A 16606-nucleotide genomic window follows, 5' to 3' on the forward strand; every position below is an offset into this window, starting at 1 on the left:
CAGGAGCTTGCCCTGGGCCCAAAGGAGAATCGGACATGCCAGGATGTTCAGCTGGCTTGAATGTAGACCTCCTTGATGATTTATGTAAGAGACTGCTGCTGTGTTGTCCACCCGCACCAGGACATGGCAGCCTCTCAAATGCTGGAGGAAGTATTTCAGGGCCAGAAATACAGCCATCAACTCGAGGCAGTTGATGTGCCAATCGAGCTGATGACCCTCCCTTATGACCCAACTTGCGATGGCAAGACGCACCTAGAGTGGGACCCAAAGTAAGGCACCGGGGTCTGAACCACATAGAAAGGGAACAAAGTGTGCATAACCCTTATTAGCCTTAGGGTACTGGCCCTTGGATGAAATCCCCTGGCTTTTAGGCACAACTAGTTTTCGTTGATACTGACTAACAGTGCAACCTTGGCCTAGCCTGACTTTGCTTAGGGTGTTCTGAATGTGCCCACATCGCGATCGAATTCCATACAATGCCCAGATAGGTAATTCCCTGAGTGGGAGAGAGAATTCTCTTTTTGACGTTGAGTCTCAGACCCAGAGAAACCAGATGAGCTAGTGCAGATATCCCTGTGCTGCACTGCCAGTTCTTGAGACTGTGCTAGTATCAGCCAGTCGTCTATGTAATTCAGAATGCGGAGCCAGTGCTGCATCCATGCGTTTCATGAATATGCGAGGTGATTGGGCTAGGCCGGATGGAAGAACCTGATATTGGAATGTTTCGCCCCGAATGCGAACCTCAGGAACTTCCTGTGTTGTGGCAGAATTTCTATATGAAAGTATGCGTCCATGAGATCGATTGTGTCCGACCAATCGTGATGTTGGATTTGGGACACGACCGTCTTGATAGTTAGCATGTTGAACTTGAACGCCCTGACTGAGCGATTCAAGCCTCGAAGATCGGACGCTAACCCCCACCCTTCTTGGGAACGAGGAAGTATCTGCTGTAATAACCTGACTATTTTTTTCTGGAAGGGGAACATTTTCTATGGCCCCTTTAACCAAGAGATTTTGCAGTTCTTTCCGCAGTAGACATGCTTGCACCGGTTTTACGGTAGTGGAAACCACTCCGTTGAACCGCGGAGGACGGCGAACAAATTGGATTCTTTAGCCTTTTTCTACTGTTCTTAGGACCCACATAGAATTTCTATATGAAAGTATGCGTCCATGAGATTGAACATGACTGACCAATCGTGATGTTGGATATGGGACACGACTGTCTTGATAGTTAGCATGTTGAACTTGAACGCCCTGACTGAGCGATTCAAGCCTCGAAGATCTAAGATCGGACGCAACCTCCCACCCTTCTTGGGAACCAGGAAGTATCTGCTGTAATAACCTGACTCTTTTTCTGGAAGGGGAACATTTTCTATGGCCCCTTTAACCAAGAGATTTTGCAGTTCTTTCCGCAGTAGACATGCTCGCACCGGTTTCACGGCAGTGGAAACCACTCCGTTGAACCGCGGAGGACGCCGACCGAATTGGATTCTTTAGCCTTTTTCTACTGTTCTTAGGACCCACATAGAAATACCTGGCAGAAGTTTCCATGCTGCCAGGTTCTCTGAGATGGGTATTAATTTTGATACTTCCTGTTGAGGGGATGTCGAGTGTTCTGTGTCCTGTACTAAGGCAGGAAGCATCGGTACACCCAGCATTTCGCTGGAAGCCTCTAACTCCCGAAACACCAGAGGCGACAGGAATGGAGTGGTTTCGTGGGAGTATTGGGAGGGCTGAAGTGGATGATACACGTGCCCCGTCCAGAGGGGGGCTACCCCCACAAGACTGGGCACAAGACCATCAGGGTTTTTTCCTCTTAGAAATTGAAATTAGAAAAACTGCCCTGAGGTCTTGCTTTGGGGGCTGCTGAGGGCGACAAGCCGGTCCTTCTAGAAGCACCCGGGCAGGTCTGGGTGGCCAACGGCCCCTCCCCCTGAGTGCGGCGAGGAAGGAATTGCCCAAAGGCTTACTCGTGACTTTTCGCCTCCTGGAACCTGGTGATAACTACATTCATAGCGTCACAAAATAAGCCAAAGGCCAGGGCTTCGAGAAGGAACATTTTGTCCTTGTCTCTGATGCCCGACAGGTTGAGCCATAAGTGTCTCTCCATGCTAAAAAAGCAGACATAGACTGGCCAATGGCACGGGCTGTCTGCTTGGTCGCACGGAGAGACAGATCTGTGGCTCGACGAAGCTCAGAGAAAGCCTCCTCTTTGACCGTGGTGCCCGCACTCAGGTCCTTCAGCAGATCAGTCTGGTACACCTGTAACACTGCCACGTGTGCAAGGCAGCACCAGCCTGACCTGCTGCCTGATAAGCCTTCCCCACAAGCGTGGAGTTGGTCCTGCACGGCTTTGTGGGGAGAGTGGGTCTTTTTAATGATAAAGCCGAGCCAGGCGAGAGATAACCCGCAAGTGTCTCTTCAACCGGCGGCATCACCGAATACCCCCTTGCCTTGGCACCTACGATAGTCGAATATATCGATATCGAGGGCATGAAGACACAGGAAGTGTAAGGTTTCCTCCATGAATGAGAGAGCTCGTCATGGAGGTCATCAAAGAAAGGAAGGGACTGATGAGGTGTTCCCTTCCCTTGGCCACCAGACAGAAATCTGTCCTCCAACTTGGAGCATTTGAGGGTCTCTTGTTCGCGTGGCCAGTCTAATTGAAGCCTGGCCACAACATGAGTAATCACCTCGAGTAATTCCTCTGATGATTTATTATCATGCCCGGAATGCTCGGAGGTGGGTAACTCGAAGTCCACAGACTCGAGATACATGGTCCCCGGCATGAACTTTGCTTAGGGTGTTCTGAATGGACACGATTCTAGCGGGAGACAATTTTGTGCCCACATCGCGATCGAATTCCATACAATGCCCAGATAGGTAATTCCCTGAGTGGGAGAGAGAATTCTCTTTTTGACGTTGAGTCTCAGACCCAGAGAAACCAGATGAGCTAGTGCAGATATCCCTGTGCTGCACTGCCAGTTCTTGAGACTGTGCTAGTATCAGCCAGTCGTCTATGTAATTCAGAATGCGGAGCCAGTGCTGCATCCATGCGTTTCATGAATATGCGAGGTGATTGGGCTAGGCCGGATGGAAGAACCTGATATTGGAATGTTTCGCCCCCGAATGCGAACCTCAGGAACTTCCTGTGTTGTGGCAGAATTTCTATATGAAAGTATGCGTCCATGAGATCGATTGTGTCCGACCAATCGTGATGTTGGATTTGGGACACGACCGTCTTGATAGTTAGCATGTTGAACTTGAACGCCCTGACTGAGCGATTCAAGCCTCGAAGATCGGACGCAACCCCCCACCCTTCTTGGGAACGAGGAAGTATCTGCTGTAATAACCTGACTATTTTTTTCTGGAAGGGGAACATTTTCTATGGCCCCTTTAACCAAGAGATTTTGCAGTTCTTTCCGCAGTAGACATGCTTGCACCGGTTTTACGGTAGTGGAAACCACTCCGTTGAACCGCGGAGGACGGCGAACAAATTGGATTCTTTAGCCTTTTTCTACTGTTCTTAGGACCCACATAGAATTTCTATATGAAAGTATGCGTCCATGAGATTGAACATGACTGACCAATCGTGATGTTGGATATGGGACACGACTGTCTTGATAGTTAGCATGTTGAACTTGAACGCCCTGACTGAGCGATTCAAGCCTCGAAGATCTAAGATCGGACGCAACCCCCACCCTTCTTGGGAACCAGGAAGTATCTGCTGTAATAACCTGACTCTTTTTCTGGAAGGGGAACATTTTCTATGGCCCCTTTAACCAAGAGATTTTGCAGTTCTTTCCGCAGTAGACATGCTCAGCACCGGTTTCACGGCAGTGGAAACCACTCCGTTGAACCGCGGAGGACGCTCGACCGAATTGGATTCTTTAGCCTTTTTCTACTGTTCTTAGGACCCACATAGAAATACCTGGCAGAAGTTTCCATGCTGCCAGGTTCTCTGAGATGGGTATTAATTTTGATACTTCCTGTTGAGGGGATGTCGAGTGTTCTGTGTCCTGTACTAAGGCAGGAAGCATCGGTACACCCAGCATTTCGCTGGAAGCCTCTAACTCCCGAAACACCAGAGGCGACAGGAATGGAGTGGTTTCAGTGGGAGTATTGGGAGGGCTGAAGTGGATGATACACGTGCCCCGTCCAGAGGGGGGCTACCCCCACAAGACTGGGCACAAGACCATCAGGGTTTTTTCCTCTTAGAAATTGAAATTAGAAAAACTGCCCTGAGGTCTTGCTTTGGGGGCTGCTGAGGGCTGACAAGCCGGTCCTTCTAGAAGCACCGGGCAGGTCTGGGTGGCCAACGGCCCCTCCCCTGAGTGCTGGCGAGGAAGGAATTGCCCAAAGGCTTACTCGTGACTTTTCAGCCTCCTGGAACCTGGTGATAACTACATTCATAGCGTCACAAAATAAGCCAAAGGCCAGGGCATCGAGAAGGAACATTTTGTCCTTGTCTCTGATGCCCGACAGGTTGAGCCATAAGTGTCTCTCCATGCTAAAAAAGCAGACATAGACTGGCCAATGGCACGGGCTGTCTGCTTGGTCGCACGGAGAGACAGATCTGTGGCTCGACGAGCTCAGAGAAAGCCTCCTCTTTGACCGTGGTGCCCGCACTCAGGTCCTTCAGCAGATCAGTCTGGTACACCTGTAACACTGCCACGTGTGCAAGGCAGCACCAGCCTGACCTGCTGCCTGATAAGCCTTCCCCACAAGCGTGGAGTTGGTCCTGCACGGCTTTGTGGGGAGAGTGGGTCTTTTAATGATAAAGCCGAGCCAGGCGAGAGATAACCCGCAAGTGTCTCTTCAACCGGCGGCATCACCGAATACCCCTTGCTTTGGCACCTACGATAGTCGAATATATCGATATCGAGGGCATGAAGACACAGGAAGTGTAAGGTTTCCTCCATGAATGAGAGAGCTCGTCATGGAGGTCATCAAAGAAAGGAAGGGACTGATGAGGTGTTCCCTTCCCTTGGCCACCAGACAGAAATCTGTCCTCCAACTTGGAGCATTTGAGGGTCTCTTGTTCGCGTGGCCAGTCTAATTGAAGCCTGGCCACAACATGAGTAATCACCTCGAGTAATTCCTCTGATGATTTATTATCATGCCCGGAATGCTCGGAGGTGGGTAACTCGAAGTCCACAGACTCGAGATACATGGTCCCCGGCATGAACCGAAGAGGCGCCGGAGCGCGTTTCAGTATCACGGGAAGGACCAGCTGGATCTGGGGAGACAGCGAGCGATAGGGACGGACCCATCTCTCGCTCCTCAGCCAGATCCACAAGAGCTCCACGATGGAAGTGTGGACGCTGACTCTCGGAAGTAAGCAAGATGAGTGCGAAGCATATTGACTGAGAACAGATTGCAATGCTTGCACTCGCCCCGCCCCAACGCAAGAGCAGCATGCTCTTCCCCCAAACATACAAAACAAAACTGGTGTGTGGCCCTCTCAGCCATAGAGTGTAAACAAGGGAACACAGCTTGCTCTGTCTTTCAGTCATTTTCTTTTTTTTTGGGGGGGAAAAAAGAACGTTTTCTGCGCACTGCCTAACAAAATCTAAATCCTAACAGAGGAAAGTAGAAAGTTTCTGACAGGCTCATGAAGCACAATACACACAGAGTGATCTGAAGACAAAAGATCTGACGATGCACCTGTGATGCATCTATTTATAGCCCTGCTACAGGTGCATCCAATGATGTCACCAGCAGAGGCTATACATTTTGGTCAATTTCATTAACGTGTTGCACACATATTCACAGCTGGTCACACCTAAAGTTGTTCCCAAAGCGCTAAATCAGCGCAGCATCAAAGTGTAGCTTTTTGACAGGGAACAAGAAACATGAACATGGAGAGAAACATGAAATCACATGACAAGAATCAGAAACTAGACTTTTCAAAATAAAAGACATGAAAACATGAACCAACAGAATAAACATGAACACACACACATTGTCCAGATTAGATAAATGTAAACACAATCAGAGCATTACACAACATTTATTTTTCCTTGATCCCTGTAAAAATATCTTAAGATGCTTAAAACAAGATACATTTAAACTTTTTTTTTAAACTTTACACAACTTTTAGACTTCTCTGAAAACATAATATATTATGTAATTTTCCTTCTCAAATAAATGTATCTTAAGATGTTTAAATATTTTTACTACAAAACAAGACAAAAATACAGAAAAAAAATGTATTTCTTTTTTGCAGTGTAATCTATGGGTGCTGCACAGAATCTATTTTATTAAAATTCAGATAATGCCTGCTGCACTAAAACTGCAAATTACATTTTAACAGTAAATTTAGTCACTAACGGTAATAATTATCTTAAAGGGAAACGTTCTACCAGGGGTTCCTGGTCCTCCTGGCCTTCCGGGAGCAGAAGGAGAGAGAGGTGATATGAAAAATAGAAATACAATATATAATTGTCAATCACTGTGAAGTTTTTAGAGTGCCTTGTAAGTACTTAGTTACCCTATAAAGTTTTATAACCAGTGTTGCCAACTATTTTCTTCATTCATCAGGTTACCCTGGGGAGCGTGGTGATCCTGGCCCTCCAGGTGAGAAAAGCGCACTTTAGTACTATTCAGACAGACTTAATCTTCTAAATGATATCTGAGGTACAATTTCTAACATAAGATGTTTGATTTCATGTTCTAATTCAGAAAGAATTGGGATCTCTGTTGATATTACTGGGGTGGGAATAGTCTACTCTCTCCTATCCCAGCTTTATACAGAGGCAACTAAAAGCAAGCCATTCACAGGTTGACTTTGTCGAAAACTGTAAACTTTGTGTCTCTGTGGCGCTATACAAATTTTGGTCTGTTTGTTTGAGTGTCCCGACTGCCTAAAACAGCAACATTGTTTCAACCAGTGGCGTGAGTTTGAGACATGACTATCTGACTGTCACCAGTTCCATTATGTTGGCACCAATGATGCAGAAATGACACTTCAGCTTGAATTTTCTTTCTACTTAAGTTCTTTTTTAAGGAAGTTGCCAAAAGAACTCTAAATCCATAATGATGGAAAACCAGGCAGCACAATGAGAAATTTAGTTTTAGTTACAGAAGAAATGTGGTGGAAAAATATACAATATGCAATTGGACTCATTACTATCCCGACGGGATTCTAAGTTAGCGGAGAAAAACAGTTTCTTTTTAATTAAAGATGATTAGCTTTTGTTCATTGATGAATATGCACTGCTTAAGATGAATCTTTTATAATGTATCCTTCCTCAGTTTTTAAAGTTGCTTTGGAGTAAAGCATTTGCTAAATGAATAATTGAAAATGCTATTTTGAAAGAGAGTTGTTTGGTTCAGACTGGATTCAAATCTCAAAGCATGTATGTGAAAAATACATTTATCTAACCTTCTCAGGGAAAATACGTTTAATCCAATTAGGGCTTCCTTTTAGGTAGAATTAGAACTGTACAATACATTGTAATGTTTCTTTCCTCCACCTTCATGGCCGGCTGCAGGAAGAAATATTCAGGGCCCTCCTGGACCTCATGGCTTACCTGGAGAGATTGGCCAAAAGGGAGATAAAGGACCCGATGGATTGTCTCTTAGAGGACTTGACGGAGCTGATGGACCACCCGGACCACCCGGACCTTCAGGAGAAATTGGTAAGGCCATCTTAGACAGAAGTGACAGTTTTTTGACAGCCAGGAGTGAACATGTCATGCTATAAATAGGATTTTATACTGTATGTAAGGGATAACGTGCAGTAAGCCTAACCCAGACAGTGTGATCTTGTACATTCCTGAAGGACAATACAATAGTGACCATTTTGCAATAATGACCAGCTGACTGTAAACTATACCTCTTATAATACTGCTTACCAAATAAACTAATTAATGGACATGAACAATTTATTTGAGTTTAATTTATTTTTTATGCCAGATGAAAGAGGCCACCTAGCAATGCCAGGGACAACAGACAAATGCACAGATTAGCGGCCATTATACAAAATATTTGAACATGGAATCAGTGACGATTTACCAATCAGAAACAAGTATTCCAGAGATATTTTTAATAAGAACAAAAATTCACTGATGCACCAGTCATACTGTTGCATGAGAGCAAGGCTAATAGTGATGAGACCATAGTAAAATCAGTGTAAAAGGTGCTTGTGTGGTACATTGTGTTATCTTTTATCTATTCCGATGTCTCTTTGGCTGGTTATTAGTATATTATCTTTTATTGTAGATATAAATTGTGATATCGAAAAAGGAGCTCCAGGCCCCCCTGGACCTAAAGGGTTGCAAGGAGAGGTGGGACAGAAGGGTGAGTCCACGCTGTGGAAAAACTATTAATGAAAATGTTACCACGTTTCAGGCTTTACGGGTTGTAATTTTAAAGCCTGTATATTTTACGGTGCATTACCATCGTTTGTATTTTATCAAATGATACATTAAACTTCTGAAACTGTAAAAATCTGCTTTTCACTTTCTAATGTATTGTTAATCACCATAGTAATTACAGAAGGGCACATTATGACATGAAGTTCATCAATAGTGCCCTTCCAGGAGCAATGACCATTAAACATGTAGAGACAGTGCTCATTGTCACTCACATAAACATTAAACACCATCAGGGTAACACAAATTAAAATAATGCAATAAACATTAACTAAACTACATCAAATATAACACAGTACATACAGTAACTGATATTAAAAAGGAGAAGAAACATAACTACTGCGATGGACTGGCGACCTGTCCAGGGTGTCCCCCGCCTTTCGCCCAATGTTAGCTGGGATAGGCTCCAGCCCCCCGCGACCCTGTACACAGGATAAGCGGTTGACGATGGATGGATGGATGGATGAAGAAACATAACTATTTCCATAAAATATAATGAAATGTAGCGGGTCACGTAGGGAATTCTGTGAATGACTGAATCTTTTTTTTAACCGTAATTAATTATCTATCCATCTATCTAGCCTGCCTGCCTGCCTGTGTATAACTAATTTATTGACTGTAGGTTTGGTATTAGTTAGTATTGGTTCTTAGTTTTCATGTACTTTCAGGCAACCAAGGTGACACATGCATAGAGTGCGCTGCATACGGGCCTCCAGGGTTGCCTGGTCCCCAGGGGCCAAAGGGTCTGCAAGGTGAGAAGCAATGAGCAAAGCTTTTTATGCTTTATTTATCTCACTATTGCAGTGATTTTATTTTTATACACACTGTTTTGATATATTCTGTCCTTTCTAAGAAGATGCATCATGGTGAATGTTTTTATTTTAGGTTTTCCTGGAGCAGCAGGGAGTAAAGGAGAGAAAGGTGTGCCAGGAACTATTGGGCCTGTTGGAAATCCGGTATGTACATTTTCCATCTCTGTAGATGTGCACAAGAAATGAAGGAGTTGCTTTAATATAATGCTATATTATGTATATTAATATAATGCGTTTTTCTGATAATGTGTGCTGAGAACACGCAGTGTTACAAAATAATTTATTTTCATGTGATTCAAAACATTCTTGTAATAACGTGATACCGGGGCACAGAAGAGGAGGAAGTGGCATTTCACCACATTGAAAGAGAGCATGTTTAAAAAAATAAAAACTATGCAAGACATTATGTCTTCAGTTTAAGACAAAACAAAGGCTTAAGGTTTTAATAGGACTGATGCTGTGTGAATGTAATGAAATTTTGACAGAAATATTACTGTTAAAATTAACATTAAATAATATTCATTTAATATTACACTACATTAATATTACATTACAGTATGCCTTATGCCTCTGTCCTATCAATGTCTCTGCATGACTCTTATCTTTTAATAATTTAGAATAATTTGTAAAAATATTTTTGACATTTTGACATTTATTCATATTCTATGTAGTGATAGGTTGGTACATTTACCAATTTTAATATGATTAAAAGAAATATATATTTACAATTAATAAGAAATTAATGTCTTAATAATACTTCCATGAACTCATTTAAACTTGCAGAAACCCTGTTTGATAAGCAGTGTTACATGTTCTAAGGTCTTGTTGAATGTGTGCCCCAATCTGACTGTACATTTATCACTAAGCCTACATATTTTAGCTGTCAGAACAGCTGAAATCACTCATATGTTCATAATAACACAACATTTTTCAATATTTTCCTGTTTGAATGACTTTCCAGAAGAGGAAAAAAATTGAGAGCGGTGGATTAAGATCAAATCCACCGCCAAATTAAGCCAAATTTCAAATCAAATCAAATCAAATCACTTTATTGTCACACTACCATGTACACAAGTGCAACAGTAGGTGAAATTCTTGTGTGCAGTTCCGAGCAACATAGCAGTCAGTGACGAGACATATACCAATTACAATAAACAACATACTTACACAAAACAATTTACATATCAAATGTACACATACTTACACAAAACAATTTACAAATCAGATGTACACATACTTACACAACACAGTAATTATATACAATGCAGAATATAGAACAGAATATACAATACAATACAATAAGTGGGAGTATATGAAATATATATGTGTATATATATATATAGCAGTTGTATTGAGGAGAATATGTTGACAGTCCAGTGTGAGATTATAGCTGAATAAAGTGCAGTGCTAATTATTGATCCTGATAGATCAAGAGTTCAACAGTCTGATTGCTTGGGGAAAAAGCTATCATGTAGTCGGCTGGTGCGGGTCCTGATGCTGCGATACCGCCTGCCTGATGGTAGCAGTGAGAACAGCCCATGACTTGGGTGACTGGAGTCTCTGATGATCCTCCGAGCTTTTTTCACACACCGCCTGGTGTATATGTCCTGGAGGGAGGGAAGCTCACCTCCGATGATGTTCCTGGCAGTTCGCACCACCCTTTGCAGGGCTTTGCAGTTGTGCGCGGTGCTATTGCCGTACCAGGCGGTGATGCAGCCAGTCAGGATGCTCTCTACAGTGCTGGTGTAGAACCGTGTGAGGATGTGGTGGTTCATTCCAAACTTCCTCAGCCGTCTCAGGAAGAAGAGGCGCTGGTGAGCCTTCTTCACAACGGCCTCAGTGTGGACCGGACCATGTGAGTTCCTCAGTAATGTGGACACCGAGGAACTTGAAGCTGCTGACTCTCTCCACCGGTGCTCCATTGATGGTGATGGGGCTGTGTTCTCCGTCTTTCTTCCTGAAGTCCACAACAAGCTCCTTGGTTTTACTGACGTTGAGGGAGAGGTTGTGCTCCTGACACCAGCGTGTCAGAGTGTGCACCTCCTCTCTGTAGGCTCTTTCATCATTGTCAGTGATCAGACCTACCACCGTCGTATCGTCAGCAAACTTAATGATGGCATTGGAGCTATGTGTTGCCACACAGTCATGTGTGTACAGGGAATACAGGAGTGGGCTGAGAACACAGCCCTGCGGGGCTCCAGTGTTGAGGGTCAGTGATGAGGAGGTGTTGCTGCCCATTCTAACCACCTGACGTCTGCCTGACAGGAAATCCAGGATCCAGCTGCACAGCGAGCTGTTTAAGCCCAGAGCCCGGAGTTTCTCATCAAGCTTGGAGGGCACTATGGTGTTGAATGCTGAGCTGTAGTCTACAAACAGCATTCTCACATATGTGTTCCTTTTTTCCAGGTGGGAGAGAGCAGTGTGTATTGTAGATGCAATGGCATCATCAGTGGAGCGGTTGTTGCGGTAGGCAAACTGCAATGGGTCCAAAGAGGGGGGCAGAACAGAGCAGATGTGATCTCTGATTAACCTCTCGAAGCATTTGCTGATGATGGAGGTCAGAGCAACAGGACGCCAGTCATTTAAGCATGTGATTATAGCTTGCTTCGGTACAGGCACAATGGTTGATGTTTTGAAGCATGTGGGGACTACAGACAGGGAGAGGGACAGATTGAAAATGTCCGTAAAAACACCAGCCAGTTGATTCGCGCACGCTCTGATGACGCGGCCCGGAATGCCGTCTGGACCCGCGGCTTTACGGATGTTCACCCGACGGAATTTACTGTCACTCTCGCAGCAGCTGTAATAGAAACCCCCTCACAGCTGTAATAATTCATTTTTTAAAACGAATTCCAGGTTAATATAACACAAAGCATAATGTTATAAATGTACATTCAATATTTATAAAATGTATACAATAAAAAATGGTGCGAGATTTACGCTGCTAAATAAGGCAGAATCGCATCATCACAGTCTGTGATAAAGGTCTGTCCCATCACACAAAAATTATTTCTGCTGCAGATGTGCATATTTAAAAGTGAGATTCCACATCCATCTCATATCATGTCACTGAATAGCTTGTATTTTTCAAAGCGGTCTTCTTTTAGCCATTATACAAATAGCGAGGGCAAAACATCAGTTGTAGATTTCTTGCTTTATTTGAAGTGAAAACACACACACACACACACACACGTTTGGTTTCCATGTTTTATGGGGACTTTCCATAGACATAATGGTTTTTATACTGTACAAACTTTATATTCTATCCCCTAAACCTAACCCTACCCCTAAACCTAACCCTCACAGAAAACTTTCTGCATTTTTACTTTTTCAAAAAACATAATTTAGTATGATTTATAAGCTGTTTTCCTCATGGGGACCGACAAAATGTCCCCACAAGGTCAAAAATTTCAGGTTTTACTATCCTTATGGGGACATTTGGTCCCCACAAAGTGATAAATACCAGGATTTGATTTCCCTCATGGTAATTCACACCCTATAGATAACCGCTGTTGCCGACTTTATGCAAGACTTTGGGTGTAATTTTATTAAGGATTCCAGTCTTAGCTATCTGTGTTTAAAGTAATTCTTGAACCTTTCATTCTCATTTTAATAGAGTAGAAAATGATCTGTACAAATTCTGTCTGATGCATTTTCCACTTTATCAATGATATTTTCTAGTCTGATGCATTTCCTCTAATAAATAAATCATAATGGGAAACGCACCCCCAAACAATTTTTTGTTGCAGGTACATGAGTAGAAAATATATTCATGAAAGCACACACCACAGTTTCACCATTAGTGAAAACATTTTCCAAAGTTGTCACACTGTTGCTCCCAAATCAATTAAATAAACTCATGTCACCTTTATTTCTCTTGGTGAGCTTGTTACTAAATTGATTTGGGAGCAACAGTATGCCAACTTTGGTGTGTGTTTTCACTAATCAATCAATACCTCCATCAATACTAGCACTATCTTATCATTCTCACATTTCCTTGGTCTTAAGGGTCAGGATGGCTCTCCAGGTTTAATGGGTGCCCCTGGTGATCATGGTGAGCCTGGTGATATCTTCGTGGCACCAGGGCTGAAAGGAGATAAGGGGTTACCAGGCACTACTGGCAGCAGAGGATTTCCAGGTGTTAATGGGCTCCCAGGAAATGATGGCCAACCTGGGCAACGTGGACCCAAAGGAGAGCCTGTGAGTTAGAGTCGGATGATTTATATTTTTTGATTGTTTTACTTTGTCTTGGAATATTTCATACATTTATTCACATCTTTTTTCCATGATTAGGCAAGAGAAGGTATTAAGGGGTACCGTGGCAAGGATGGAGATCCTGGGATAACTGGCCCGCCAGGTGCGAGAGGTCCCCCAGGTCTTCCAGGGATAGGTCAGCCTGGTGAACCTGGTGAAAAAGGCACTGCCGGGATTCCTGGTGCACCAGGAAGGGCAGGATTACCAGGTCAGTTATTTCGAGTAAACTGTGTTTAAAGGTAATTTTGTGTTTAGTTCACCCAAAAATGTAAACTCTCTCTCAAAATAGTTTTTTGAGTCAAGTCATTTTTATTTGTATAACGCTTTTCATAACACAAATTGTTTCAAAGCAGCTTTACAGAAAATCATGCTTTAACAGAAAATGAAACTGTAATATCTATAAAGTCTTCATTGTGTATTTTGATTAAAATATGATTGTAAATTGTGTATAAAAATAATTATGTAAATAATAATGGCATTTAGAACCCCAGTGAGCAAGCCGAAGGCGACTGTGGCAAGGAACACAAAACTCCATAAGATGTTGGTTAATGGAGAAAAATAACCTTGGGAGAAACCAGTTTCACTGTCACACACATCCCAGATTTGTATGAATTTTTAGTCACACAAATGACGATTTTTAGAAGGGTATCTCAGCTCTGTAGGTCCTCACAATACAGGTGAATGGTGACCAGAACTTTGAAAGTGCAAAAATCACATAAAGGAAACATAAGTAATACATAAGATTCCAGTGGTTAAATCCATATAATCTGCAGTGATATGACAGGTGTGGGTGAGAAGTAGATCAATATTCAATCCATTTTACTATAAATGTCCACTTTCACTTTCGCTTCCACATTAATTTTCTTTTGTTTTTGGCCATTAGCTATTCTTCATGCATATCACCATCTAGTGGTCGGGGCTGGTCAAAGGTAGAGCTTTATGGTAAAAAAAAAAAAAGTACTTAAATATTGATATTTTTCTTACCCACATTTTTTCAGATAACTTCTAAATTATTGATTTAACAACTGGAGTTGCATGATTTATTTTTATGCTGACTTATGGTTCTTGGAGATACAAAGATCTGATCACCATTCACTTGCATTGTAAGGACCAACAGAGACAAGATACTCTTCTAAAAATCTTTGTTTGTGTTCTGCAGAAGAAAGAAAGTCATACACATCTGGAATGGAATGAGGGTGAGTAAATAATGAGAGAATTTTAATTTTTTGGATGAACTATCCCTTTAAACACTGTATATCAGTGTTCTAATTACATACTGTATAACCATAATCCCAAATGTCTTTAGGAATTAAAGGTGAAGCTGGTAAAGCTATAAATTTACCTGGACCTCAGGGTGCACCAGGGCCTCGTGGAGAGACTGGCAGACCTGGTCTTCAAGGTACATTCAAAAGTTTAGCTAACTAGGGCTGTGCAGATACAACCATATATCGATATATTGCAATAATCTTTTGTACATTATTTTATCAATACTTTATATCATTGGTCACCAATTAGTGAACCACGGTCTGGGTACGGACACCAAATTGGTTCAATCTGGAATGTGAGACATGACATCGGCTGCCCCATCTCACTGTTTGTACACTTCAAGTGATCAGTGCAACAAAACAACTGAGCTAATACACCACAAGCGCTCTGGCGTAGATAGTACTGATCTTTCAGCGCTGTATCCTTGAATATTTTCTCTATTACAGAAAACGCTTAATTTATAGCTTTTCATGCTCCATGCGCATTGCTAGACATGTGGCACCACGAGAAGAGTTGCATTCATAGTTATTTTAATGACAGAGAATAGTTACAGAGAAATATAGTGAGCATCAATATACTGGCAGCTTTTGCTAAATCACTGCAACATACGAGAGTGAAGCAAAGTGAACTTAACTTCATGTGTCTAAAATTAATCTGACTGTTCAGTCAAGTGAGGTTTGTGACAGGACAACATGCTTCCAGAACGCCAACATCTAATTGTTTTTATAGTCTAAAATTAGCTTTTAATAAGCTAATTAATAAGAATGTTTTGAACCTTTCACCGACAGATTATTTTTGTGAAAATTAATCAGAGATGACATAATCTCTGGCATAGATGGCAAGGAAAAACAACCAATTTGATATTACTTGTAACATGGTGGATTTCTCATGAGAATGTTTCCATTATTTGAAAGTCTGACCATTTATACTTAACTTTAGCTTTAATACTTTTAAACTTCACTATTGTGATGTGCATTGCTTGTTGGTAGATTTTTAATTTAAGGAAACTATATTAATGGTCCATTCAGACCTTTACATTTTCTAAATGTTCTCCCGGGGGATACCCCTGAACCCTCACACAGTGTCTTTTAATATGCATATTAAAGTACACACGATTGATGAACTCATTGAAATATTTGAATATTTTGGTAGAAGATCCTCCAATCCCTACTACTTTGGCTTTGTTTCTGGGGCCCAGTCTCATAATCCTTGTCCAGTTTTTAAGAGACTTTTTTGACTTCATGATTTTTTTTTCTTCTTTTACAAGGTACTATTGCTGCCAACTTTGAAATTTATAATAACTATTTAAAAAAAATGAGCATTCCTTATGTAATTTCATAGCTATACTGACTGCTGACGCCATGTAAGTTATTGTCTGGAGCTTTGCTGGGAAGGAAATGTAGAGACCGGACCTCTTGGAACTTTAATTGAAGACCCCTGCTTTAGAGCCCTGCATTGATATTTTTATTCATCTATTTGTATATGTAAATCTCTCTGTGCTGTCAGAGTCGCTTTTATGAAGCACTAGAGAGATTGAAGCTGAATTCACATATTCACATTTTCTGTCATGGATACGTCTCGTGCAGTTATAATTGCAAGCCAATTATGATACCATAATGTATACCAATGTATTGAAATGTGACACATGTACCACAAAATGTATTGTTAGTTAGCTAGCGGTTCCCTGCCATAATTCTAACGTGTCACTTGCTTGAAATGGCTTGAAAATGGCTTTACCTGTTGTTGTGACATCTCTTTCAATTTGTCTATTAGGTGATAGAGGACTTCTGGGTGAACGTGGAGTTCCAGGATCCCCAGGAAAAAAAGGTGACCCTGGACTGCAAGGCATTGGACTTCCTGGGCCCCCAGGGCCAAAAGGTAAATTACAGGTACCAA

At 42.2% G+C, this 16606-nt stretch overlaps 1 protein-coding gene across 1 annotated transcript in view; it reads left to right on the forward strand.

Moving 5' to 3' along the window:
• The window catches only part of LOC127658570 (collagen alpha-1(IV) chain-like), a 96445-nt gene that overhangs the window by 59012 nt on the left and 20827 nt on the right, over positions 1 to 16606 (forward strand). The window contains exons 19-28 of the mRNA XM_052147929.1: positions 6353 to 6413; positions 6544 to 6579; positions 7497 to 7643; positions 8227 to 8304; positions 9047 to 9130; positions 9264 to 9334; positions 13199 to 13390; positions 13484 to 13652; positions 14751 to 14843; positions 16484 to 16588. Of these exons, the coding sequence (XP_052003889.1) occupies positions 6353 to 6413; positions 6544 to 6579; positions 7497 to 7643; positions 8227 to 8304; positions 9047 to 9130; positions 9264 to 9334; positions 13199 to 13390; positions 13484 to 13652; positions 14751 to 14843; positions 16484 to 16588 (1036 nt within the window). The remainder of the gene's footprint in view (positions 1 to 6352; positions 6414 to 6543; positions 6580 to 7496; positions 7644 to 8226; positions 8305 to 9046; positions 9131 to 9263; positions 9335 to 13198; positions 13391 to 13483; positions 13653 to 14750; positions 14844 to 16483; positions 16589 to 16606) is intronic.

Source organism: Xyrauchen texanus, chromosome 18 (genome assembly GCF_025860055.1).
Source record: "Xyrauchen texanus isolate HMW12.3.18 chromosome 18, RBS_HiC_50CHRs, whole genome shotgun sequence".
Classification (NCBI taxonomy): Eukaryota; Metazoa; Chordata; class Actinopteri; order Cypriniformes; family Catostomidae; genus Xyrauchen; species Xyrauchen texanus.